The following is a 27496-nucleotide window of genomic DNA, read 5'->3' on the forward strand; positions in this document are numbered from 1 at the left end:
AAAGATTCTGGTAGGGTGAGCTGGTGGCTGCTCAAAGAGATGAGTGGCTACTGCAGTGCAACCAAAAACAAGTAAAGATGGAGACTAAAAGGGAGCCTGAGTTCAGAGAAAAGAGGGGCATAGTAAATGAAAATCAAACAGACAAAAGCAACCAAAACCAAAGCTAGTGCAGCCAGGAGACAGGGGTAAACCACATGTGGAATGTAAGGATCAGGAAAGGGGGGCTCAAGTGGGGAGGGAGCCCTTCTTCTTGAAGACCTGGTCTGGATTCTTGGGTAGCCTCTCCCTCAGATGTCATCATCTTCCAGCCCCAAACAAAGCCAAAGGGCAAGGACCTCAATGCATTCAGAGGTCCACTAGGAGCAGGTTATCTTCAGATGATCCAGGAGTCCACACTCACAATTTGGCTTCTGTGAGAGTGGTCAGAAGGACTTGGTACCAGCCCTTAGAAACCATATGAGTTGAAAACTGAGAGAAAACACATTATATCAATCTTTGGATCTGAGTTTCTGGTCAGCATAACAAAAGTAATTGGTTAAAGTCATATAGAAATGGTTCAGTTTCCCAGGCACACAGGGATAGGTTCAAACAATGCAATAATATTTTTCTTACAATTTCCATAATTGCCTAAGTATATTACATCAGGGACAGATTAGACTACTCAGAAAGCTCACAACAGATTAGTTTTGAGAAGGAAGATTTACAGGCCACCAAGGTCACCAAGAAAACTTTTACATAAACCATACAAACAATACAATTATTACTAAGGTTAACTAATACCAAGTTTCCTTCTAGCCCACTAACACATTCTCAGAGTCTCATGTAGCTATCTGTTTCCCAGATGTTTCTTCTTGGACAGTAGATTTTATTCTCAGGATAGCTCGTAAGGGGGTTCTACTTCTCTGATTCCAAATCTAGAGATTCCTAGATAATTCTGACTTAGAACATAGTACAATTACTTAAATTGGTTCTCCAATTTTCAAACTTCACAGAATTTCAGTTTGTGTACCATTTGCTGTTTCTCTCCCTCCCTAAATCCAGGAAGAGGAGTTTACTTAATTTTCCAAAGGTAAAACATGAAACAACCCATTATCCACAGAGAGGAATGCATTTCCAAATTATACTGCACAGAAAATCATTCATCTCATCATTAGTATGTTGAGACTACAACTTTAAGCCACTTTGTATATTTTCATAATACTAAGGATTTCACAGGAATACTAAACTACCATAGTAAATATTTTTATTATTGCCTTTTAAACCAAATATATCTAATTAAATATTTAACATTTTCAAATGATCAAATTTTTCACATCCCTTTAAAAGGCTAACTCATATGCAGCAAAATCCTGATCAAAAAGTGCTTTGTGTAAATTACTTTAGTAATACAGTGGTCCCTCTAAAAGAAGTATAACACAATTTAGAAATACAGTAATAATACAAACAATAAATTTCAGATGACATCAACTGCATTTCCAGATTTTCACATATAGAAATCATTTATGTTATTATTTTTAGTATTTTAAACAACTTCAAAGTTAATATGTATGGAACAATTTTATTAAATTAGAGAGATAATAATAATATTGTGTTAAGAACTTTATAAGCCCCCATTTTGTCATCTATAAAATTAAGTGGAGAAGGAAATGGCAAAACACTTCAGTATCTTTGCCAAAAAATAACCCAAATGGAGCCATAAAGAGCTGGACAAAACTGAAAAAACTGAATAATAAACATTACAGAGTAATTTAAGTTTTAATAAGCACTTTATATATATATTAATTTATTGGATCCTCACAGTATTGGGAGTGTTATTATTAACCCCATTTTATAGATGAGAAAACTCAAGGGATGATGGCTATGGAATATTGCACATACTGTCAGAATTAATTGACATATTGGTTACTTTTAATAAACTATTATTATTCCCTCTCTCTTTTTAAAAAATTCTTTATTACAACAGTTGGATTTCTTGAAAGGGGAAGGGTCATTCAGCAATGAAGATGAAACAAGAAGCAAAACTTCAATTGAAATGTTTAAATCAAAGGCAGGTTTTGAAGCAAGACCTTCCTGACTCCAAAAGCAATACTCTAGCCACTAGGCAGCACTGCCTTCCTATGTAGAAGAAAGAGAGGTCGAATGGTATAATCATCAAAGTACTGGAATTAAGAGATCAAAAGATGGTGTTTGAACCCCAGTTATGGCATTTTGGGTTCTGGTAACCATGAGTAAGTCAGAACCTCACACTACTCATATACAAAAGAGGGAAAAAGCATTTATATAGAAGTTATTATACACCCCAGACATTCCGATAAACACATTAAAACTATAACTCATTTGATTCTCCACAACTACAATTATCCCCACTTTGTAGATGAGGGAACTGAGGCAAATAGAGAGTAAGGGACTTTCTCAGGGTGACAAGTACTAATGTTTGAGAATGGATTGCAACACAGATCTTCTGGATTCCAGGCCCACCTCTATAACTACTGTGCCACCAGCTGCCCCAAATGTCAACAAAAATAATAAAAATAATATTTGCATTAACTTCCTTAAAGAAATGAAAGGACTTTGCAAATTGTGCATTGCCATTGTATTTAAGCTTTTGCTATAATCACATAAATGGGTGATGAACTCCAGGGTTCCCACCATCTCACTGAACAATGGGAAAGGAAAGCAGATTGTAGCATTTCAAGAGGGGAAAGGGACTGGAAGAAAGAGAGGAGATAAGATGTTTATAAGGTTTATCAATCAATCACTCAGTAAATATTTATTAAATACCTACTCTGTGCCAGGTACTCTGCCAAGCACTGGGAATACAAAAAAGAAGCTAAGAGAGTCCCTGCCCACAATCTAATGGAGGAGACAGCATACAAAGTGATAGAGACACAGCAAACCATATATAAGATTAGGAACAAATGGAATCCAGCAAAATAGAAACGAGATAAAATGGACCACAGGGTCAGAAAAGATTCTGTTGTCTTAACTATTGATCAGCCTTGTCAATACCTGAAAGCTTAAGGGAAGAGAGCCTTGAAAACAGAGGGCTTAAGGCTTCAGGAAGTGGAGATGAGGGTGCAAAAGGAAAAAGAATGAAATATGGAGAATGGGTACAAGGAAAGGAATAGTTCTTCCTCTCAGCCAAGAAGGAAGGATAGAAGTACGATTTGTCAACATGAAAACCAAGGTCCTAGGAAGGAGCTGGGGAAACTTGGAATGGACAATAACTGTTCTCTATTTTTTTTCTTTTTCTTTTGGATTCAAGGACCAAATCACAAAGACAGAAGAGAGAAAAGAAACAAAAACATATCATAAACTTAAGGATTGGAACTTAAATACAAAGGAGAAAGGAAAAAAAAGCATGTCATGCATAGCAGAAGATTAGAAAGGATTAAAAATATTTAACAATAAATTTTCATTTCAAGAAAGCCTGTATGATGAATAATACACATTGTGTTGAGAATTGTCCATCTATTCTTTGCTTCCTTGTGAGTTTTCTTCTGTGGTCTGTTGTGCACTTTTTTTTACTTTGTTCTTTTTTTAACCTCCTCTACTCCTCCAGAAAGCTACAATAAAGTTTAGATATATTTCTCTGTAGCTATGGATATAAATATACATATGTTTGGTTGGTGTCCTTCATTCTCAGAGGACCAAAATGACATCATCATGATAAAGACAAGTTTCAGTGTGTCCAACTGTGGCTGATCAGACCAATATGAGTTCAGAGTGCTCTACCACAGATTGGGCACAGATACCCTATGTGAACATTTGAGTTGGTTAGTCCAGATTTGTGCATCCTACATTTCCTTTGTGCTATTTCAATTCTGCTTTGCTCATAGAGCTCAGCACCCTTTCTGATGTGGGAACACCACGCTGAATCTTATACACACGATAAGCTAAAACACTAATTTAACACTTGTTTAAGCCATGGGATGACTACAAATTCATATCAAAAAACTTATCATAACAAAATAACATTAAATTATTCTACAAATGAAAATTTAGTAGGCCTTCAAAAAAATCACAGGAAGATTTTTTTTCAAACCCTTTCTTCCAAAATTTTTTCCCTTTTTTAAAACAGTGCAAAATTTATCCTAATGTAAAATAAAAAATAATCACTACACATTCATGGAGAAAATGAGTTAGAAACTTCTAAAATATAGACATCTCTCTTTTCCACTTTAAAACAAAAATAAACTTTTAAAATTTGAATTCATTTGACTATGTTGGTATAAAATGTCTATGAGTGGCATAAATTAATTCCCAAAGTATCAAAACAAACTAAATTCCTAGTTATTACCCAATTACTAGGTATCACAAAATTCTTTAATCAAAAAAGTCTTGTAATGGGGAGGAAATCAAGCTTTCATAAACCAAGAAGAACATACCATTTAAATTAGCCTTGTCACAAAAACATAGTTTACCAGACCTTTAAAAATTTACTCAGTATCTTTTCTTTGTCCTTAAATATATCATGAGAAATTAAGAAAATATTTATATTCTGAAGTCTCTTCTAGATAGTAAATATGGTATTCACAAGCATCCAAATTAACATATGTCTTTGTGTGTGTAGGTTCCCCATTCATAGTTTTCTTTCTAACTCAGGTACATTCTTTCTTTTTTAACTCTCTTCTGTGCACAGACACTTGTCAATTCTTGGTCTCTAGATCCAGAGCCCTCTGATCTCTCCTGGGAAAACAGAGAGACTTCCCTCATTTATAACTACAATTGATCACATGTCACAGCCACCATCATGTGCAGCTTAAAGCAGGTCTATTTAATACAGCAATAAAAAAGAGGCCACATGAGGTCACACCTTCAAGGAAACATAACTGGACCACTGCCTCCATGTGCATAGAACTACTTATGGGATCCTTGAGCTGAGGCTGGTCCACAACTGTTTTGCATGGTGATATCCAAAGGACCTTTCAGAAAATCAGTCCAGACTCAAATATCTCCCACCTTTCTCACTGAGCTCAGAGCTCTCTTCCTCCAGCTCTACAAGGGTCACAATGCTCTCCCCTTCCTTGTTCCTTTGCCTCCCACTCCTCTGGCCTCAAGTAAGACTTCCAGTGAACGATATGTTGGCACCACTTTAGAGAAAAAAGGAGTTTTCAAGTGGGAATCTCTGACACAGCCTGAGGGTAAGGAACAAGTTCTGCTTTAATTGTCTCTACACAGAATTCTTCACTGAAAATTCTTTTTTCTTCTTTACTCACCAAGAAGCCCAGTCAGCCATTGTCATGACCCAGACCCCACCATCCCTGTCTGTGACTCCAGGAGAAAGAGTCACCATCAACTGCAAGGCCAGTTCCAGCATTAGCAACTACATGGCCTGGTACCAGCAGAAACCAGGACAGTCTCCAAAGCTCCTGATCTATAAGGCTTCCACCCTGCAGTCTGGGGTCCATGCCAGGTTCAGTGGCAGTGGCTCTGGGACAGATTTCACCTTCACTATCAGTGCTGTGGAGGCTGAGGATGCTGCAGATTTCTACTGTCATCAATGGGGTAGTGCTCCATTCCCACAGTGTTTCAGCCCTGAACAAAAACCTCCCCAGACTCCTCAGCCCTCCAGCACAGCGGAGCAGCTACTGCGCCAGGATCAGAAGTTCCAGGCAACCACTACCCTCAGGTGAGAATTGGGCCTAATTCAGCTCAGCTTCAGGAGCTACTTGTCCCAAGGGCTCTCCTTGAGATAGAAAGGTTCAGAAGAGAAAAAAGAAGAGAAAAATATCTTCTGCCTGGTAAGTGTTAGCCAAGGACCACAAACCTTCCTATGTGGGCTGCTTCCAGAAGCTGGTCTCATTCTTTTCCCTGGTCTCTGCTCACTGCTCCCTAACACAAGTCTTCTCCCCTCAGCTGGTGTTTAAGAGGAAAGTGTAAACAATTCAGGGGAATGGGCCTGGACTCTCAACTCTGGCTACAATTCCCCCCTGATCTAAAAACCAGCCATGCTAGATAAGGTAGGTTAAACAGCCCCTCAAGTTCTTGAGGCAACTCAGTCTATAGGATAGATATATCTTTATCTTTTTATCTCTCTCTCTTTACCTCTCTCTCTCTCTATTTTATATATATATATATATATATATGCATATATATATATATATATATATATATATGCATATATATATATATATATATATATATATATATGAGAGAGAGAGAGAGAGAGAGAGAGATACGTACATATCTCCCTCCCCACTCTGAGTATTTAACTTTCAGGCAAGATGAGATCTCCTGTCCTTGTCACTCCTCAGCAGTCACTAGTATAGAGACTGGACTGTCAGCATTGGGAATAACCATCCTTAACTAATAAAAGGTTTCTAAGGAAAATGGGAGTGAAAAGAACAGTGGGGGAGGGGAGAAAAATAAATTGGCATGATATCTGTTTCACTTTGGGATGCTGGGAACCCTAAAATGCATGAGTACAAGGGTTCTGCCTCAAAAGAATTCAACCACTTAAACCTTCTTTCAGTCAAAGTAGGGAGGTTTATTATAACACCAATTAGGCAAGCAAGATTCTTAATTATTCTGCAAGATAATGGTTGTAAGATTGGAACTTGTATACAAAAAAAAAAAACAATTTCATTACAATCATGTTCTATTTTACCATGTTATGCAAATACTTGTTTTTTACCATAAATATGTATTAATGTAACAGAAAAGGTGAGGGTTAAGAAAAGTAAGAATAGAGATGGAGCCAACATAGCAGAGTAAAGGCAGGGACTCACCTGATATTTTAAATTCTTTATTACAAGAGATGGATTTCTGGAAAGGGCAAGGGACATTCAGACATGAAGGTGATACAAAAACCAAAAAAATCAAATGAAATGTTGAAATCAAAGGCAGGAACTCAGATCTTCTTGACTCTAAAAGCAATACTGAAGCCACTAGGCTACGCAGCTGTCCTAGGTAGAAGAAAGAGGCAGAATGGTAGAATCTTCAAAGCACTGGATTTAAGAGATCAAAAGACAGGTTTGAACCCTAATTATGTCATTTTGGGGTCAGGTGACCAGAAGTAAGTCAGAACCTCACACTCCTCATCAACAAAACAATAAATAAGCATTTATATGGAAGCGATTATACATCCCAGACACTGTGATAAACATGTTAAAACTATATCACATTTGATTCCCCACAACTCTGTCATTGTCCCCATTCTGTGGATGAGGGAACTGAGGCAGATAGAGAGTAAGGGCCTTTCACAGGGTGACAAGAGCTCATGTTTCAGAACAGATTTGAAGACAGGGCTTCCTGATTCCAGACCCACCTCTCCAACCACAGTGCCACGAGTTGCCCGAAATGTCAATAATATCAATATCTTCGTTAATCTCCTTAAAGTTGAGAAAGCACTTTGTAAATTGTCCAGGTGCCATTGTACTTAAGTTTTGCTGTAATCACACCAAACTGTGACGACCTCAAGGGTTCCCACTGTCTCTCTGAACAAGGGAAAGGAAAGCAGATTGTAGCATCTCAAGAGAGGAAAGGGACTTGAAAAAACAGAGAGCAGGTGATGATGATATATTTATTAAGTTTATTAATCAATCAGTCAAGGAATATTTAGTAACCACATACTATGTGCCAGGCAGTGCTAAGTGCTGAGAATACAAGAAGAGGCAAAAGACTGTCCCTGCCCTCAAGGCCCTCACAATATAATGGGGGAGACAGCAGACAAAGAAATACTGACAAAACTTTCTACAAGATTAGCAGCAAAATGAATTCAGTAAAGAAGTATGTAGATAAAATAGACCATAGGGTTAGGCAAAGATTCTGTTATCTGAAGTATTTGATTAGCCTTGCCTATACCTAAAAGCTTAAGGGGAGACAGCCTTGAAAAAGGAGGGTTTAAGGCTTCAGGATGTCGAGATGGGGGTGGGGTTGGAGAATGACAAATAATGAAATATAGAGAATGGGTACAAGGAAGGAATAGCTCTTCCTTTCAGCCTAGAGGTAATGATCTCATAAGAACATGAAAGCCCCCATCCTAGGAAGGAGCTGGGGAAGCTTGGCATGGACAGTGACTCCTCTCTGTCTGTCTACTTTTTCTTTTACTTTTGGATTCAAGGACCAAATCACAAATACAGAACAGAGAAAAGAAAAAAAAAAGAAACATCATACACTTAATGATGGAACTTAAAGACAAAGTCAATAAGACAAAAAAACACGTTATGGACATAGAAGGACATGAGAGGATTCGAAATATGTAACAATAAATTTTCATTTCAAGAAAGCCTGTATGAAGAATAATACACATTGCATTGTGAACTGTCCATCGTCTCTTTCCTTTCTTGTGAATTTTCTTTTGTTCTCTGTCATGCACCTTTTTTACTTTGTCCTTTTATTCCCAATGAAAGTACATTATCAGAACTGCTAGCCCTCCTCCCCCATCTAATTTCTCTGTATCAAGTCTTCCTCTTGCACATCATTTGTATAAAATAATTGCTCTTTTTACCTATTTTAAAATGGTTTTACTTTTAAAATTAATATCAAGGTCAGGTTACCCCAGTCTTTGTTATGAGCTACCCAATAATTAATAAGAGTCTTAGACATACATTTTACATATATAAAAGGCATATAGTCTGTCCTTATGAATCCCTTATAATGAGTCATTGGAATATACCTTATATTTTTCTTGGTCCTTTATGTTGAAACTTCTATTGAGGTCAGGTTGGTTTTTTAATAAAGTTTTGAAAGTCTGAGGTTACTAAACGTGAATTTTTTTTTTCATGTAGCGTAATACTTCACTTCCATTTTATGATATTTTTGGGCAGAGCCTCAGTTCTTTTGCTCTTTGATATATTGTGTTCCAAGATCCATACTCCTTTAATGTCTCTGCTACTAGGTCTTGTGTGATCCTAAATGTGGCTCCATCATGTTTAAATTGTTGCAATCTGGATGTTTTTAATATTTTATTCTTGAACTTGGGCATTTGAATTGGACTATGATATTCCTATGAGTTGTCTTTATAGGATCTCTTTTAAGTGGTGATCAATGGATTTTTTCTATGTATATTTCCCCCCTTCTTCTAATGCTTCAGGACAATTTTTAAAATTATTTCATGTGTTCTTTTAATGATGGTAACTTTCAGTTAGTCTGATCATTTTTATTTTTTCTCTCCCTGATCTATTCTCCAAATCTACTGTTTTTCTTATGTTTCACTCTCTCTTCTATTTTATAATCATTCAAGTTTTATTTAAGTATTTCTTGCTCTCATCAATTTCACTGGTTTCACTTTGCTTAATTCTAATTTTCAGGATATCAATTTCTTCTGTAAAATTTTGGATCTCCTTTTCTAATTGGTTGGATTTCTTTTTATAACCTTCTTGTTTATCTTGGATTTTTCTTATTTTTTTCTGTTTTTGTCTCCACCTCTGTCAATTGATTTTAAAAGTATTTTTTAAGATCTTCTAAAAACCCTTTTTAGGCAAGTATCCCAGTACCCCATTCTCAAAGTCTATTTAAGCAACATCTTTTGATTCCAAGGTGATTCTTAGATATCCTTTCTTGGACAATAGATTTTATTCTGAAGACAATTCTAAAAGGGAGTTCTGCTTCTCTGGTTCAGAATTAAAAGTTCCTAGATAATTTGGATTCAGTTTAAATTAGTACAACCATTTAAATTTGGTTCTCCAATTTTGAAACTTCAGACAATTTCCCTTTATCTACCATTTGCTGTTTCTCTCCTTACCTAAATCCTGTATTGATATAAGAATCTTTTAAAATATGAGGATCCTACCATAAAATAAGCTCTTCTGCCTTCTAAAATTATCAGGCAGATGTTTTAATAATAGAAAAATACACATTTGAAAACTTACTACCAAAGCATGCCTAAAACCTGAATTTTCATGATAGATAAATTTTGGAAGTCACATCTACATACCTGTATATAATTCTTGGAGGAAACAGTGTACTCTATTGCTTTTTCCTCAAAATTTGCTGTTCTATGTAATTAAAAACCTATCACATTACATCTTTCTCTTATTACTTTGCCCAAGGAATTTCTCCTTCAGAGGATGCTATCCCTCTCTTACTATTATTTGGCCATGAATATAAGGTAATATTGTAAGACATTCCTTTCGGCTGCCTACTATAATGACTCAGAGATGTTTCAGTATCAACCCATTATGTAAGAGATTTATATTGTACTAACATAACTACTTGATTATAGACATTTGCTGTAAAGAGAAAGAATAACAGTTGCAACAATGTCATATATCATTAAAGAAGGAAAAAAATTTCCTTAGTTCTGTTTGATTCCAGGGATAAGTCATATCTGACAGTCAGTCTTGTAGCAACAACATGTTAAAAGCAGGGCTCATGATTAATCAAGTGGAGAACTTCCCTTTTCAGAAACTAAATAGCACAATTAGGAAAAAGAGTCAGGAAGATCTTATCTAGACCATGTCCAAGGTTGTCCCCAAAACTTTTCCTAGGCACAGACATCCACCTTCAGCTGTTCCCAACCTGTATCACATGACAATGGCTTCGTGATATTTCAGACAAATCTGTAATCAAAGGTCAAAACTATAGTCAATTACAGTTCCATAAATAAAGTCTTAAAGAGCAATTTCCAATAATCAGAGCTCAGGGTGAGTTCAGTTCTCAAGGAGCACACATCCTAGACAACAAGTATTTAATCTCATGTTGGTAACAGAGACTCATCACAGGAAAAATTACATTGCACTCAGAAGCCCTTTCAAGAATGGGAAAATCTTACTTTGAGTCTTAAGCAGTTTTCATCCATTTCTCCACATCTTCTAATTCCAAAATAAAAAGTAATATTAGGTTTCCCATTAAGATAACACAGGATACCTCATAAGATACTGATCTTCACTAACATATGTCTGCAACGAAATACTGTTGCTTAAAAAAAAACAAAGATGCTCCTGACTTTAACCTTACAACTTAATAGATTCACATCCTTCACAAGCTTGTTTATACTTCTCTTAAAATATTCACTCTGGAAAGTGAGAAACCTCCTGAATTGAATTTTATACATATCATAAGTTCAAACACTAATTTAATACTTGTTTAAGCCATGAGATGACTACAATTTATGATCGAAACAGCAAAATCTCTTCTGGTTTACAACTTATCGTAATAATATGGCATTAAATTATCTTGCAAATGAAAATTTAGTAGAAAATCAGAGAAAAATATTTTTCAAAACCTTCCTTTCCCTTTTTGAAACAGTTTAAAATTTATCCTGATGTAAAAAATGAAGATAAGAATCACTAAACATTTATGGTGAAAATGAGTTGGAAATTTCAAAAATGGTAGATATCTCTCTTTTCTACTTTAAAGCAAAATTAAACCTTTAAAATTTGAAGTTCCTCAACTACATTGGTTTAAAATGTCCTTGAGTAACGTAAATAACTTTCCAAAGAAGTTGTTATAGAATTACTGGTAGCACAAAATTCCTCAGTCAAAAAAGTGTTGTAATAGGGAGCAGATTAAGTTTTTAAAACCCAGAGAGAAGATACCCAGTTAAATAAGCTTTATCACAAAAACAAAGTTAACCAAGCCTTTAATAATTTATTGAGTATCTTTCCATTTCTTGCCCTAAAATATATTACTAGAAATTAAGAAAACAATTACATTCTGGAATCTCACATAGACAGTGAATATGGTATTCACAAACCAACAAATAAACATATGTGGCTGTATATGTATGTGTGTGTCTTTGTGTGTCCATGTGTATACACAAAACATGATCAGGCAACTTGCCCAGGGTCACATAGCCAAAAAGTATCACACACTGGATTTGAATTCAGGTCTCCCTAACTTCAGGCCAAGTGTTTTACCTACTGCAATAAAATACCCGGACCCTGGAGTAACAAATACAATTAAATGTCTTAGATTTCCTCTTAAGTAGTTGAAGAATACCTGAATAAAATGTGCTTTATAAATATGATAAGCATCATTGAGCTATAAGTGTTAATGAAAGAGGCTATTTCACAAAGTGCTGGGCAGTGAGAAATGGCAGACACTAAAATGGATAAAACCAGGAAAACAAAGTGTAAAAAGACCTCAGCATGGTAAAGACAACCCTGAACCCCATCTGTAGAGAAACTCTGGAAGGACCTGTTACCCATCTCCTGACAAAGAGAGGACAGACACAAGATGCACAAGGAGACGCATTATTGGATATGGCCATCAGATAGTGCAAGATTCTGCTTGTATGTTACAAGGGATTAGTTTTCTTTATTTCTTCACAATTTTTATTTCAGGGATGAGGAAAGAGGAATCATAACGAAAAAAAAGAAAGCAGACCACTGACTTGTCTTTATAAAGGCACAAAAAGAACAACAGGAAGTTCAGAAGGGAGGATAGATAAGAGGATAGTCTGCAAAGACAAGGATGGACTTTATTGTGTGATTGTTTTACTAGGTATGAGATGAAGTTGCCCGCAGAATCCTCTTTTCTATTCTGCTGCAATTATGGAAAGGTTTTTTTTTTTTTTTTAGCATATAAGTTCAATTTCAAAAGATTTAAATGAAAAATTAAATTAAAAAACCATGGCCAGTAAAAGACAATATTGTGTCTGGTATGAAGTAAGGGCAAAAAAGAAAAGACTACACAGGGACATCATACTGGCAAGAGAATATACTGGAAGTTTCCCATGTGTTTATTTTTGAGGAAAGAGGAAGCCCCTGAAGGGAGGAAGTGGCTGTGAGGTAGAAGAACATTCTTCTGACCTAGGGGCCAGCAAGAAGAGGATACAGAGTTAAGAGGGTCACCATATCATAAGGTACCAGGGAGAGGGTGAAGGGTAAAGAAAGTAGAAAGCGAGAGATTGGACAGCTCTGAAGGGCTTTTTATCAGATTCTGGAGGTGAAAAGAGGGACAGGAGGTTGTGGAGTAGGAGATCACATAGTCAGCCCTGCTCTGTCACATGATCAGTTTAACAGCTGAGGGCAGCACTGGCTGGAGTAGGGAGAGAGTTGAGCCAGAGAAACCAACAAGACAGCCATGGACAGAGTTCAGCCATGGGACCATGATGGTCTCAAAAATGGGGGAGAATAGGAGATGATGGACTTCAGCAGGAAAAACGTCTCTGAAAAACCATTTTGCTCCTTTTCACCTCATTTTCCACAACTGCAAAATGGGTGGTTGAGATCAACAAACCCTTCTGTTTTTCAGCATTTTGAAAGAGGCAACAGAAATATGGCAGAGAAAAATAAACATGTATATCCCCAAAACAATCCAAGGGACACATGCTGCCCACACCACCTACTGGACCAAAGAATCTTCAAGTCCCCTCCATGGCCATAAATCTCACCCTGGGCCCCAAGCTCTCCTTGAATTCTGGTGACTCCCAAGTCTTAGTTCTCTTTCTAACTCAGCTACTTCTTGCTTTCTTAACTCTGTTCTTTCCACAAACATTTCTCAACACATAGTCTCTTGACCCAGAGGCCTCTAATCTCTCCTGGGGAAATAAAGAGGACCACCCCGTCTAGAGTCACTTGCCACAGCCAAGATCATGGCCATTCAAGAGGCGGTCCATTTAAAGTAGCAATAAAAAAAGAGGCCACATGGGGTCACCCCTTGAAGGAAATACACTTCAAGGAAATACACCCTCCATGTGCATATCACCACACCTGGGATCCTTGAGTTAGGGTTGGACCAGCACTGTTTTGCATGGTGATCCCTAAGAGACCTTTCAAAAACCCAGCCTGAGACTCAAATATATCCCACCTTTCACAATGAACTCAGAGCTCTCTGTCTCCAGCTCTGCAAGGGTCACAATGCTCTCCCCTTCCTTGCTCCTCTGCCTCCTACTCCTCTGGCCTGAAGGTAAGACTCCCAGCCATAGGTTGGCAACACTTTAGAGAAATAATGAGTTTTCTAGTGGGAATCTCTTACAGAGACTGAGGGTAAGGGAACTGCATTCTTAACTGAAATCTCTTTCTTCTTTTCCTGCCCAGAATTTCAGGCAGCCATTGTGCTGACTCAGACCCCAGCCTCCCTCTCTGTGACTACAGGAGACAGAGTCACCATCAACTGCAAGGCCAGTTCCAGCATTAGCAACTACATGTACTGGTTCCAGCAGAAACCAGGACAGTCTCCCAAGCTCCTGATCTATAAGGCTTCCAACCTGCAGTCTGGGGTCCCTGCCAGGTTCAGTGGCAGTGGCTCTGGGACAGATTTCACCTTCACCATCAGTGCTGTGGAGGCTGAGGATGTGGCAGATTATTACTGTTTTCAAGCATACAGTACTCCATTCCCACAGTGTTTCAGCCCTGAACAAAAACCTCCCCAGGCTCTTCAGCTCTCCAGCACAGAGGAGCAGCTGCTGCCCCAGAGTCACAGGCTCAGGGCAACCACTGCCCTCAGGGGAGAATTGGGCCTTATCCAGCTCTGCTGCAGGAGCCAATTGTCCCAGAGACTCTCGTTGAGGTAGAAAGATTCAGAAGAGAAAGAAGAGGAAGAGAAAAATATCATCTGCCTGGTAAGCTCCAGCCAAGTACCACCAACCTTCACATGGGGCTGTTTCCAGAAGCTGGTCCCATTCTTGACTCTGCCCTCTCCTCTCTAACACAATCCTTGTCCCCTCACATGGTGTTTGAGAGAAAACTGCAAACAATTCAGGGGAATGTGTCTGGACTCTCAGCTCTGGCTGTTTTTCCTCAGCCCTAAAAAGACAGCCAGGACAGAAAAGGTGGATGGAACAAGGAAGCTCTTGAGGCAACTCAGTCTGTAGGAAGGATCTAGTCTCCCTTCTCACCATGGAAATTTCACTTTCAGGCAACATTAGATGCCCTCCCCTTGTCACCCTTGTTAGTCACTTGATCATCTTCCCTGAGACTGCACCATCAGCACTGGGATGACCGTCCTTAGATTCCGTAAGCCTTCTAAGGAAAATGGGAGTGAAAAAAACAATAAGGGAGGAGGGTAGAGGGAAACCATCCAAAGTACATGATTATTTCACTGTATATTTGTATTAAATAGCAGGTTGTGCATGATAGATTAGCAGCTTCATGTGCCATAGTGTTATTGTACAATGTTATGGAAATGCTTATTTTATTCCATAAATATGTACTAATAAAATAAAAAAGAGGATAAGGAAAATTAAGAAAATAAGCAAGACAAATATGGCAGAGTAAAGTCAGGGACTCACTTGAGTTCTCCCCCAAACTTCTTTAAATGCCTTTTTTAAATGACTAAACAAATTCTAGAGTAGCAATTCTCACAAGAAATGGAGTGAAATAAGTTTCCAACACGAGATAGGTTTGAAGGCCAAAAGGAGAGGTCTATTGCACTAGATGAGACAGGAGCACATTCCAGAGCAGGCCTCACCAGCACAGACTGGGCCCCAGCAAAACTAAGGCAAGCCCTGGGGGGACTGAATCACTGACAGTAATAATGATATCCAGAGCTCTTAATCCCCAGACACCAAAGACAACTTAGAAGATGAGAAAGAAAGATCAGTGACCCAGTTGGATGAGAGTGGAGTACATACCAGCATTGCCCTGGTCATAGTCAATCAGAGGTAGGACCCAAGACTGACTGATCAATTGTGGCAGCAGAAGCAGTCACGTTTTGAGTTCTCTGGCCACAAATGATCAAACAATTGGTTGGAAAAAGATTACATGGTTCTGCTTGCTAGCACTGTGGCAGGCCTCTGTTGCTTTGTCCATTCTCAGATCCAGGTTGGGGAAGGAGTACCAGGGCAAGGGGAAGCACTAGCAGAGAAGAGTTGGTAGCCACAATGGAGGGAGGACCCTCCTCATAGTTGCAGCACAGAAAAGAGCACTTGTGGGTCACTCATAGACCAGAGCACAGGTCAAGAGAGTACTAAATGTCTTCGAAGAACTAAAAGCTTGTAAGTCCTGTGAAGTATCTCTGAAAAGAGCTTCATGGAAACCCTGAATCTTGGGACGGTATGCTCCCCACTGAAAGCAGAGCCCTACATTAACAAAGAGGTAAAAGTCAAATACTAGTGTAGGAAAATTACCAAACAATGGAAAAACACTTTGAGTACAGAACATTTCTCTGGTGACAAGGAAGATCAAAACACTGAAGCATTTTTCTCCTCATGGACTTGTTTGCCTCTTTTGCCATTTGAGTTAGTCTATTTTGAAGGTGTCAATTTCTTCAGCATTTTTTTGGATATCCTTTAGCAAGCTCTTGACTTGCTTTTCATGACTTTCTTGCATCACTTTCATTTCTCTTCCCAATTTTTCCTCCACTTCTCTTACTTGATTTTCAAAATTCTTTTTGAGCTCTTCCATGGCCTGTGACCATTGTATATTTATTTTGGAGGTTTTAGGTCCAGAAGGTTTGAATTTTAGTTCTTCCTCTGATGGTATGCATTGTTCTTCCTCATCTGAAATGATGGAAGAAAATACCTGCTCACCAAGAAATAACCTTCTATTGTCTTATTCTTTTCCTTTTTGTGGGCATTTTCTTAACTTTTGAGTTATTTGTCAAAGGGAGGGTATAATATGAGGATCTGTAAGTTCTCAGTTGCTCCAGCGTGGTACAATCAAGAGTGAGGAGTTTATTCCTCTCCTGGCCTGCACTCTGGTTTGTGAGCAGGATTCCTTCTCCAGAGCCTCCACCAGCTCCACCATGGCAGCACTCTTCCTCACCCCAGGGCAGCCAGTCAGGGCTGAGATCCAGATCAGCTGCTCAATTCCCAGGGGGATTTGGCCCAAGGCTCCAAGAATTGAAGCTGCTGCTGCCTGAGGCTTGGGATACACTGCTGTGTTCCCTTCACCTCCAAGTGAAAGAGGTTTCTCTCTTACCTTTGAAGCTGTCTTTGCTGTTTGGGAGCTGAGGAATATGAGACTCGCAGCTGCTGTCCATGACACATTTAAGCCACCTCCAGTATTGTGCTTCCCACTGTGTAGTCCAGGCTAGGCTGTGCTGCACAGCGCTGAGCACCCAGTGTCACAGACCTTTCCTGTCAGGCTTCCAGGGTGCCTTGGGCTGGAAATCTCTTTCTCTCTGTCATTTTGTGGCCTCTGGTGCTCTACAATTTGTTTAGAGTTATTATTTACAGGTGTTTTAGAGTCTGTGGGAGGAGAGCTTTTGGAGGTGCATACTTTTACCAGCTCAGAGAACTCTTAAGGCATTCCACAGACTTCAGGAAGTCTTAAGTGGGATAGGTGACAAATCCATATCTTGTTCTTACACACACACACATTGCCATCTCCAACCTCCATGCCTTTGTACTGGATAACCCCCATGCATTCCCTCTACTCTCCTTTTAGCATCCTCAGGTTCTTTTAAATCTTGGCTCAAGTGCTATCTTCTACAAGAAAAGCTCACAGCATCTTACTTCTGAAAATTACCTCATATTTCTTCTGCAGATGGAATATGTTGATCACTCAGATGCAATGTGTCCATAATGTCTAGCACAGAGGAATCAATTCATAAATTGCTTGTTGAGTGATTACTGATTGAAAAGTGATCCTTAATAAGGGAGTGTCACGATCTAAAAGTAATCAAAGGCATAAGCTGAGAACAAAGTGTCTTTAATAGAGATTCCAGGGGAGAAAACCTGCCACCCTGGGTTTCTCCCTTGACTGCAGACAGCAATAGATTTTTCATACCAGAGATCTATGAAAAAGTTTTTATACCTTTATGAAGAAAGGCGAAAAAAGATAACAAGGCCTGGTCATGAGATGCCAGCTGCCCTTAGGGTATCTAAGCAAAGAAAATCACTTCCTCCTGCCTGTTTTCTCCCTCATGCCATTGATCCTAACAGAAGGGTAAGAACATCAGGGGCCTATCTGGCTCAAGGTGATTGTGTCTACAAGGAAAGATTCCAAGGTACAGGCTTGTTGCTGTTTATTGTTCATCCTTCAATCCAAAAAAGCAAGAAAGACATCAAGAGGGGACTGTCTTGACTTGAATGTGAGTTGGCTTTAGGTGAGGCAGAGCTGTCTGAAGTCGTCAGCCTCACTCTCTCCTCCAGAGTCATCTGAGTACAGTGTCAAAGCACAGGTCAAGATAATGGGGTCAATGGCAACAGTGGGAAAGAGGTCTTTCCTGGATGTCCTTTTTCATTTCTCTTTCTCAGATTTCATGAACCATCCCTAGTCATCTTAATCCATGTCTTGCCACTATAGTCAGGTAGTTCTGGAGGAGCAAGTGAGGCTGGTGACTTTGCCCAACCCTACATCACTTAAATCCAATAAACTCACAAGTCAGGACATCACCTCTCTGAGATCATTGGTCCTCTTCAAGAATGAAAAACTAATTAGATCTAAATAATTGGAAAAATATCAGTTGCTCATGGGGGGGCCATGCTAATATAATAAAAATGGAAATTCTACCAAAATTGTTTTACTTATCAAGTGTCATACTAATCAAACTACCAAAAATAATTTTATACAGCTAGAAAAATAGTAACAATTCATCTGGAAGGGCAAAAGTTAAAAAATATCAAGGGAATTCATGAAAAGAAATGCAAGAGAATGTGGCCTGGCCATTCCAGATCTGAAACTGTTATAAAGCAGCAATCATCAGAACTACTTCGTACTGCCAAATAAATGAAATGAAATAAATGAACGGTCAGGTACATTAGACATGATAGTCAATGACTATAATAATCTACTATTTGATAAACCTAAAGATTCCAGGATCTGCATTAAGAACTCACAAATTCCAGGATGCAGAATGAAGCATACTAATTTCTTTTGTGTTATGTTTTGTTGTGGGTTGTTTTTTTTCTCATGATATCTCCCATTCATTATCTTTTTTCTATACAACATGACTGATGTTTAAATGTGGTTAATACGAATGCATGTGCAGAAGCCTTATAAGACTACATGCTGTCTCAGGGATGGAGGGTGGAGGAAGAGGGAGAAAATCTAAGACTTATGGAAGTGATTGCAGGAAAGTGAAAAGAAAAAATCTATTTTTAAAAAAAGAACTCATGATCTGATAAAAATTACTGAGAAAAATGGAAAACTGTGTGCAGGAATTGGCACAGACCGAAATCCTGTACAGTATGCCAAGATAAGGTCAAAATGGGTATATGATTCAGTCACAAAGGATGAAGCTAGAAGCAAATTAGGACAAAAAAGTATAGTCCAATCTAAGGGAAAATGAAGAATTTATGACCAAACAAGATACAGAGAACATTATGAAAAGCAAAATGGATCATTTTGGTTACACTAAACTGGAAAGGGTTTGCACAAAGAAACCCAATGGAATCAATACTAGAATGGAAGCAGAAAGCTGGAAAACAAGTTTGATAGCCTGTGTCCCTGACAAACAACTCATTTGCCAAACATATAGAGAACTGAGTTTAATTTATAAAAACACAAGTTATTCCCCAACTGATAAATGGCCAAAGGATGTGAACAGGCAGTTTTCAGAGGAAGAAATTAAAGCTATCCATAGACATATATAACAATGCCCTAAATCACTAATGATTAGAGAAATTCAAATTAGAAAGAATTCTGAGACACCACATCACACCTATCAGATTGCTAGCACAACAAAACAGGAAAATTATAAATTTTACAGATGTGGAAAACTTGGAAAACTAATGCAATGTTATCAGAGATGTAAATTGATCCAAACACTTACAACTCAAAATCTCATAAAAGTTAACACTGAAAACTAAACGTGTTTTAAAAAAAAAATATGAAGGACAAACAACAATTTGTGAATAGTAGTGGCTCCTCCACTGCTGACTTAACTATTCAATTTCAGCTGGGCAGTGCTCTTTCCTTCACTCCTTCCTTCCTTCTTTCCTTCCTCATGTCCTCCCCTTGGAGAGTGAGACAGTGACCTATGGGTGCTTTGCCCAAAGAAATAAAAATTCCTTGAAACTGAGTTCTGGAAAACCAGACTTGGATAGAGCCCATTCAGATTCAAAAGGAGTTACTTCACTATGCCTGAAATACCAAATGCTCTGGCTTTCACTGATTGGCCAATAATAAGATCCAGCTCAAGATCCTCTGGGTCACGCTTTGGGTTTTGATAGCCCAGAGGGAGTGTAAATAGCAGTGTTCCTGCTCTGGACAAAAAACCTGAGGATCTTCCCCCTCCAAATTATTTGGTGACTGGGTCTCCCTGTGTCTCACTAGTCACGAAATAGAACAGCTGCTCACAGGCTTGATCCCACTGCTGAATGGTATGGAAGCTTAGTGATTGGAGGAAAGGGGATGATGGAGTTTAATAGGAAAAAGGCACCTAAATAACCATTTCACTCCCTTTGGCCTCAATTTCCCCATCTATATAATGAAATCTACAGTGTTTCCTTTTTCCTTTTTTAGCTTTTACAAAGCTGTAACAGAAATGCAGAAGAGAAGAATAAACATCTCATAGTGACCAAGGAATCTCCAAAGTCCCCTTGACCTCCATTGTGTCTAAACCTGGATGCTTAGTTTCCTTTAAATTCTATTGGTTGCTCAATCTTAGTTTTCTCCCTTCATCATCTCTTTTCTTCCTTTCTTCCTTATTTCCTTCCTTTCTCTCTTTCTTTTTCTTTCTTTCTTCTTTTCTTCTTTCTTTCCTCTATTCTTTGCACAAACACTTGTCAACTCTTGGTCTCTAGACCCAGAGCCCTCTGATCTCTCCTGGGAAGGAAGAGAAGGCTCCGCCAACACCAGCCCACTTTCCTCCAAACCACTCCCCCTTCCCATGTTTATAACCACAGTGGACCACCTGGCACAGTTATCACCATGTCCAGCCTAAGGCAGGTCCATTTAATAGAGCAATAAAAAGAGAGGTCACACAGGTCACACGATGAAGGAAACACAACTGGGCCACTCCCTCCATGTGCACATCACCATTCCAGGGTTCCTTGAGTTGAGGTTGGACAAATACTGTTTTGGACGGTGATCTACAAGGGACCTTTCACAAACACAGCCTCACCTATCTCCCACCTTTCTTACTGAACTCAGAGCTCTCTGCCTCCAGCTGGGCAAGGATCACATGTTCTCCCCTTTCTTGCTCCTCTGCTTGTTACTGCTCTGGTAAGACTCACAATGAGGCAGAGATTGGAACCACTTTGGAGACAGAAGCAGTTTTCCTAGGGGTATCTTTGACACAGCCTGTGGGTGAGAGATCTAAACCTGGATACACTGTATGGAGACAGGGTTCTTCACTGAAATTTTTCTTCTCCTTTTCCTTCTACGAATGCCAGGTGGCCTCCCTGCCTCTGACTCCAGGAGACAGTCAGCATCAGCTGCACAGCCAGTTCCAGGATTAACCAGAGGAGGAGCTGGTACCAACAGAAACCAGGACAGTTTCCCAAGCTCCTGATCTGTGAAGCATCTAAGCTATGATTTGGAGTCCCTGCCAGATTCAGTGACAGTGGCTTTGGGGCAGATTTCAACTTTACCAACAGTGCTGTGGAGGCTGAGGATGCTGCAGATTGTTACTGTTTTCAGTGGGATAGTGATCCATTCCCACAGTGTTTCAGACCTCAACCAAAACCTCCCCAGGCTGTCAGCCCTCCAGCACAGAAGAGCAGCTTGTGCCCCAGAGTCACAGGCTCAGGGCAACCACTGCCCTCAGGGGAGAATTGGGCCTAATTCAACTCAGCTGCAGGAAATACTTGTCCCAGGGACTCTGATTGAGGTAGGAAGACTCAGAAGTGAGAGAAAAAGGAGGAAAAGAAAGAATCTTGTGCCTGGTAAGCTTTAGCCAAGGACCACAAAACTCCCCATGGGGGATGCTCCAGAAGCTGGTCTCATTGCTTACTCTGTTCTCAGTTTCCTCACCCTGAGCTTCTGTTAAAGAGAAACTACAAAATATTCACAGGAATGGGCCTAGACTCTGGCTGCTTTTCCCCTATCCTAAAAGACAGTCAAGATAGACAAGATGTATAGAGCAGTCTCTCAATTCTTGAGGCAACTCAATCCCAGGATGATTCTAATCTCTCTCCTCCCTGAGAGAACTTGATTGTTAGGTAAGACCAGATCTCCTTTCCTTGTCACCCCTTGGTGCTGTCCACCATTACTAAGTTCCTTTTTAGAAAGACAAAGAAAATTAGTCTGAATGTGAGTGTTTCTCTCATGCCTGAGAGCTCATCATGAGACAATGAACTCCTAGATGGACAGACAAAGCACACCTTATATCTTCAGTGCAATTGCCTCTCATCACTATCTCACTTCCTGACTCAGGATGCCTTTGTCATCCAAAATTATTGTTTCCATAAGGTTAAGCATGATATGAGAAAGAAATTTCTTAAGTGAATAGGTTGTTAATGCAGTAAGACAACTGACAATGTGCCAACTGAAATTATAATTCCAGGATATTTGTGTTTCCTTTAGCATTAATAAGACAGAACAGTATATGTCCATAAAATACTTAAGAGAAGAAAAGTCCCATTATTCAAGGTAGTGTCTGATGAAGGGGCCTTGTTCTTGATAGTCATAGACAGAGGAATGCTCTCGGTCAACTTCATCTGGCCTTCTGGGGTTGACACAGGAATGGGACATTTTGAGTTCACTCAGAGAACAAAGTATGTGTATTATGCTAGAGCATTGTAAAGCACTATGGTTGAGCACTGAGCTCAGAGTGGGCCACAATGCCTCTCCTGATTGAATTATCTCCTGATTGAATTATTGAAGCCTTCCTGAGATAATGGGGATACAAAATGGTTATGGAGGGATCTATGATAGTCAACTCAGAGAACTGGACCATCAGCATTGGGGATATTCATCCTGAATTTCCATAAATCTTCCAAAGAAAACGAGAAGAGAAAGAACGAAACGGGAGGGAGGGTAGGAAAAAAGGAGGAAAAAACCCTGTGAATCTGCATGCTAGCTTTCTTGCATATTTGAAAGCAATCACAGATTGTGCATAGTAGATTAGCAACTTCGTGCACAATCATCTTGATTGTACTGTGTTTTGGAAATCTTTGTTTTATTCCAGAAATATGTATTAATGTAATAAAAAAATGGATTTTAAAAAGCCAGCAAAGAAAATGAAAAGCAAGGAACAGAAAGAAGTATAAGAAAGAAGGGTACAGGAAGGGCAGGGGAAAAGTCTCCTGGAAATTCTGCTTTTAAGCTTGTTTAGATGACAGATTTTACAGCATGTGGGGCATGAAATCAGGAAGACTCATTGTTCTGAATTCAAATCTGGCCTCAGACACTTCCCAGCTGTGTGACTTTGAACTTAACCCTCTTTGCCTCAGTTATCACAGCCATAAAAATGAGCTGGAGACAGAAATGACAAAACCATTCCTGGATCTTTGCCAAGAAAGCCCAAATGGGGTCACAAAGAGTCAAACGTGACCAAAACAACTAAAGAACAATCCACTTCCAAGTGTAGTTGGGGCTTCATACGCATAAAATGATTTGGGTCAGCTAGGCGGTGCAGTGGATAGAATACTGGGACTAGAGTCAAGAGAATCTGAGGCTAGGCTCAGACACCTGCTGACTTGTGACCCTGGGAAAATCTCTTAACCTTCTTTGTCTCAGTTTCCTCATCTGTTAAATGAGCTGGAGAAGAATATGGCAAAGTGGGCCAGTATTTTTGCCCAGAAAACCCTAAAATGGCATCATAAAAAGTTGGACACAACTGAAAAAACTGAACAGCAAAGCACTACATGGTACTTTAAGGTTTAATAGGGACTTTACATATTAGCTTATTGGTTGCGCACATCCACATAGCTGCTATTATTATTCCCATTTTATAGATGAGAAAACTCAGGTGTGGAAAAATTAAGTGACTTGCCCAGGGCCACACAGCTTGCAGTCTATCCATTTTATCAGATAGCTATCTACTTAAAGCTAAACAAACATGGCAGGTGAATGTGATGGAATATTACTGTATCATAAGAAATAGAGATTATGAAGGTTTCAGCGAATTATTATGGGAAGACTGATGTGAGCTTACATAAAGTGAACAATTAGAACTAAGAAAGCAATACACACAATGACTAACAGTAAATATTAAGGACAGAGCAATGGAACTGAATGAAGTATAATTATGATGACCATAGCTCCCCCTGGAGGAAGACAGAGGAAATTCTCCTCCTTTCTTTCTTTCCAGAGGTGTGGTCCTCCAGAGGTAAGTCCTGCAGTCAGCCACTCCCAGGACCATCAAGGGGGAAGCTCCAGCCTCCAGTGCTGTCCTATCTCAGTAAACGCCACCATAACTGCCAACCACTACTGAGTTCCTTCTAGGACTTCACAAGCTGAGGTAGCTTTGCTAGCTCTGAGGGAAGAACCTTCTGCCTTGTTCTCACTCTGTCATTTAAGCAAACCAGCAGTGAAACAGATTCATTGTGCTTGAGTGTGCTTATAAGTTACAGGAGATTTGGTTTATTACTTCTCAATTTTTAATTCATCAGTGAGGCAAGAGAAATCAGAATGAAAACAAGAAAATAGACCACTGGCTCATCTTCATAAATGCACAAGAGTGAACCGAAGGAAGTTCAGAAGGGAGCATAAGTAAGGGCATAGTCTGCAAAGACATGGGCAGACTTTATTGTGTGATTATTTTACAAGCTGTGTGAAGGTAGGGTTAAGAGTAAGGAAAGAGGAAAGGGAGGGATTGGCCAAGTTCAGAAGGACTTTAAAGAAATTGGATCCTGGAGGTGCTACAGAAGGACAGGACTTTCTGGAGTAGGAGGTCAAATGGTCAGTTCTGCTCTCTCACATGACCAGTTTAACAGCAGAGGGCATCACTGACTGCAGTGGGCACAGAGATGAGTCAGAGAAAGCAGCCAGATGGCCATGCAGGAGAACAACTACAATATGATGAGGACCTGACACAAGGTCACAGTGTTCTGAGTGGAGAACAGGACATGATGGACATTAGTAGGAAAAAGGTCTCTGAACAACCTTTTGACCTCATTTTTCCCAACTACAAGATGAGAGGTTGAGACCAACAATGCATCATTTGTTTCAACATTTTGGAAGATGTGACAGAAATATAAAAGAGGAGAACAAACATCTCCTCTCCCACAACAACCCAAAGGACACATTCTGTCCACACCACCTACCAGACCAGAGAATCACCACCTCCCATCTGTCACCATTCATCTCACCCTGGGCCTTGCCCTCTCCTTGAATTCTGGTGGTTCCTGGGTCTTAGTTTTCTTTCTAACTCAGCTACTTCTTGCGTTCAAAACTCTAGTCTTTCCACAGAAACTTACCAACTCTTGGTCTGTAGATCCAGAGCATTCTGATCCCTTATGGGAAGATAGAGAAAGCTCCCCCATTTATAGCCACCTGCCACAATCAGGACCATATCCATGCTGGGTCAGGTTCATTGAAAACAGCAATAAAAAAAGAGGCCACAAGAGGTCACACTTTCAAGGAGAGATAACAGGGCCAATCCCTCCCTGTGCATATAATTACTCCTGGGGTCCTTTAGTTGGGACTGGACCAGCACTGTTTTGCATGGAGATCTCAAAGAGACCTTTCACAAACCCTACCTGAGACTCAAATATCTCCCTCCTTTCTCACTGAGCTCAGAGCTCTCTGCCTCCAGATCTACACAGGTCAAAATGCTCTCCCCTTCCTTGCTCCTCTACCTCCTACTCCTCTGGCCTCAAGGTAAGTCTTCCAATGAGCAATAGGTTGGCACCACTTTAGAGACAGAAGAAATATTTCAGGGGAGATCTCAGACACAATTTGGGGGTAATGGAACAAATCTTGGGTTCACTGTTTCTACACAGGATTATTCACTGAAATCTCTTTGTTCTTCTTCTTTATCCACCCAGAATCCCAAGCAGCCATTGTGCTGACCCAGACACCATCATCCCTGTCTGTGACTCCAGGAGACAGAGTCACCATCAACTGCAAGGCCAGTTCCAGCGTTAGCAGCTACATGGAGTGGTACCAGCAGAAACCAGGACAGTCTCCCAAGCTCCTGATCTATTATGCTAACTCCCTGCATTCTGGGGTCCCTGCCAGGTTCAGTGGCAGTGGCTCTGGGACAGATTTCACCCTCACCATCAGTGCTATGGAGGCTGAGGATGCTGCAACTTATTTCTGTTTTCAGTGGGATAGTTCTCCATTCCCACAGTGTTTCAGCCCTGAACACAAACCTCCCCAGGCTGCTCAGTCCTTCAGCATAGGGGAGCAGCTGCTGCCCCAGAGTCACAGGCTCAGGGCAACCACTGCCCTCAGGGGAGAATTGGGCCTAATTTAGCTCTCTTGCAGGAACCATTGGTCCCAAGGGCTCTGGTTGAGGTAGAAAGACTGAGAAGAGAGAGAAAAAAGGAGGAAGAGAAATACTCTTTTGCCTGCTAAGCTTTAGCCAAGGACCACAAACCTTCCCATGGGGGCTGCTACCAGATACTTGTCTCATTTTTTTCTCTGCCCTCATACATAAACACAACAGGTATGATATCCACAGATACACTGAGGGAGAGGTCTTTCCCAAGTCACAGTTTTTCTTTTCTCTTTCTCAGATCTCAGGGATCATCTCCAAGCAATCTGATCTACTTCTTTCCTCTGCACCCAGATGACTTTGGAGGAGAGAATGAGGCTGGTGACTTTGCACAGCCCTGCCTCATTTAAATCCCATTCACTTCCAAGTCAAGACATCACCCTCCTGATGTCATTGGTCTCTTTAGGAATGATGGACAATCAAGAATTCTGTGATGAGGAGGAGGAGGAGGAGTTGCCTCCTGGTTACCAAACTGACCAGTTCCAGATGGGCAAGGCTCCTTCCTTTCTTCTTCCTTCCTTCCTCCCTTCCTCTCATGTGCAATAAGACATTGGCATTTCAGTGCTCTGACCAAAGGAATACAAATTGTTTGACACTGGGCTCTGAAAAACCAGGCTTTCCTAAAATCCATTAATATTCAGATGAAAATACTTCACTATAACTTCAATTCAAATCATTCTGGTTCTCACTGATTGGCCAATAATCATCCCAACCCAAGTCTCTCTAGGTCACTGTTGGCATTGTGATGGCTCAGAGAGAGTGGAATTAGCAGTTGTTCTTGTTCTGAATGCAAACCCTGAGGGTCTTCCCCTCCCCAATTGTCTAGAGAGTAGATCTCCTAATCTCACCTGGCTCGAAATACAACAGCTGATCCCACTGTTGATTGGTTTGCAAACATTGATGTCCCCTCTTTCTGATCTGGGCCATTTGCCACGTTGTTCAGGAGGTTCCTAGGTGGGGAGGAGGTCACCCTTTATATTCCTACCCTATCTAATTTGGTCACCTGATCTCACCTTAGCCCAGCTGCTGCTCCTGAATTCTGAGTTCAAGCAATCCAGCAGCCTCAGCCTCCCTGGTATCAGGGATTACAAGCTTCAGCCCCCATGCGTGACCTACATACCAGGGCTACTGTGGTTATCAGTCTGTCCTTCTGGGCTTTTCATGTCCCTCTGCATCAGGACATTCTGATAAACTTCTCCAGTTTCTCTATACCTAGTTTGTTTTCTACAGTGTACTACCACTACAGACCATAATTTAGTGAGCCATTCCCCAATCTATTTCTTTAAGGTGTTTAGGACCTGACTGGGGCTCTTAGAAGTCATATGAGTTGGCCATTGAGAAAAACAGCCTAACACAGGTCCTTGGATGAAGGGACATAGAGATGGTCCAGTTT

The 27496-nt window shown here is 40.0% G+C and overlaps 1 long non-coding RNA gene and 2 gene segments (V, D, J or C); 2 read left to right on the top strand and 1 right to left on the bottom strand.

Moving 5' to 3' along the window:
* The window catches only part of LOC140521593 (uncharacterized), a 250177-nt gene that overhangs the window by 109739 nt on the left and 112942 nt on the right, over positions 1 to 27496 (bottom strand). The window lies entirely within an intron of this gene.
* Positions 13669 to 14404, top strand: LOC140529986 (immunoglobulin kappa variable 1-39-like). The segment is given in 2 exon segments: positions 13669 to 13797; positions 13929 to 14404. Coding segments are annotated over 2 exon segments (567 nt in total).
* Positions 25287 to 26097, top strand: LOC140521592 (immunoglobulin kappa variable 1-39-like). The segment is given in 2 exon segments: positions 25287 to 25484; positions 25652 to 26097. Coding segments are annotated over 2 exon segments (480 nt in total).

Source organism: Notamacropus eugenii, chromosome 1 (genome assembly GCF_028372415.1).
Source record: "Notamacropus eugenii isolate mMacEug1 chromosome 1, mMacEug1.pri_v2, whole genome shotgun sequence".
Taxonomy (NCBI): domain Eukaryota; kingdom Metazoa; phylum Chordata; class Mammalia; order Diprotodontia; family Macropodidae; genus Notamacropus; species Notamacropus eugenii.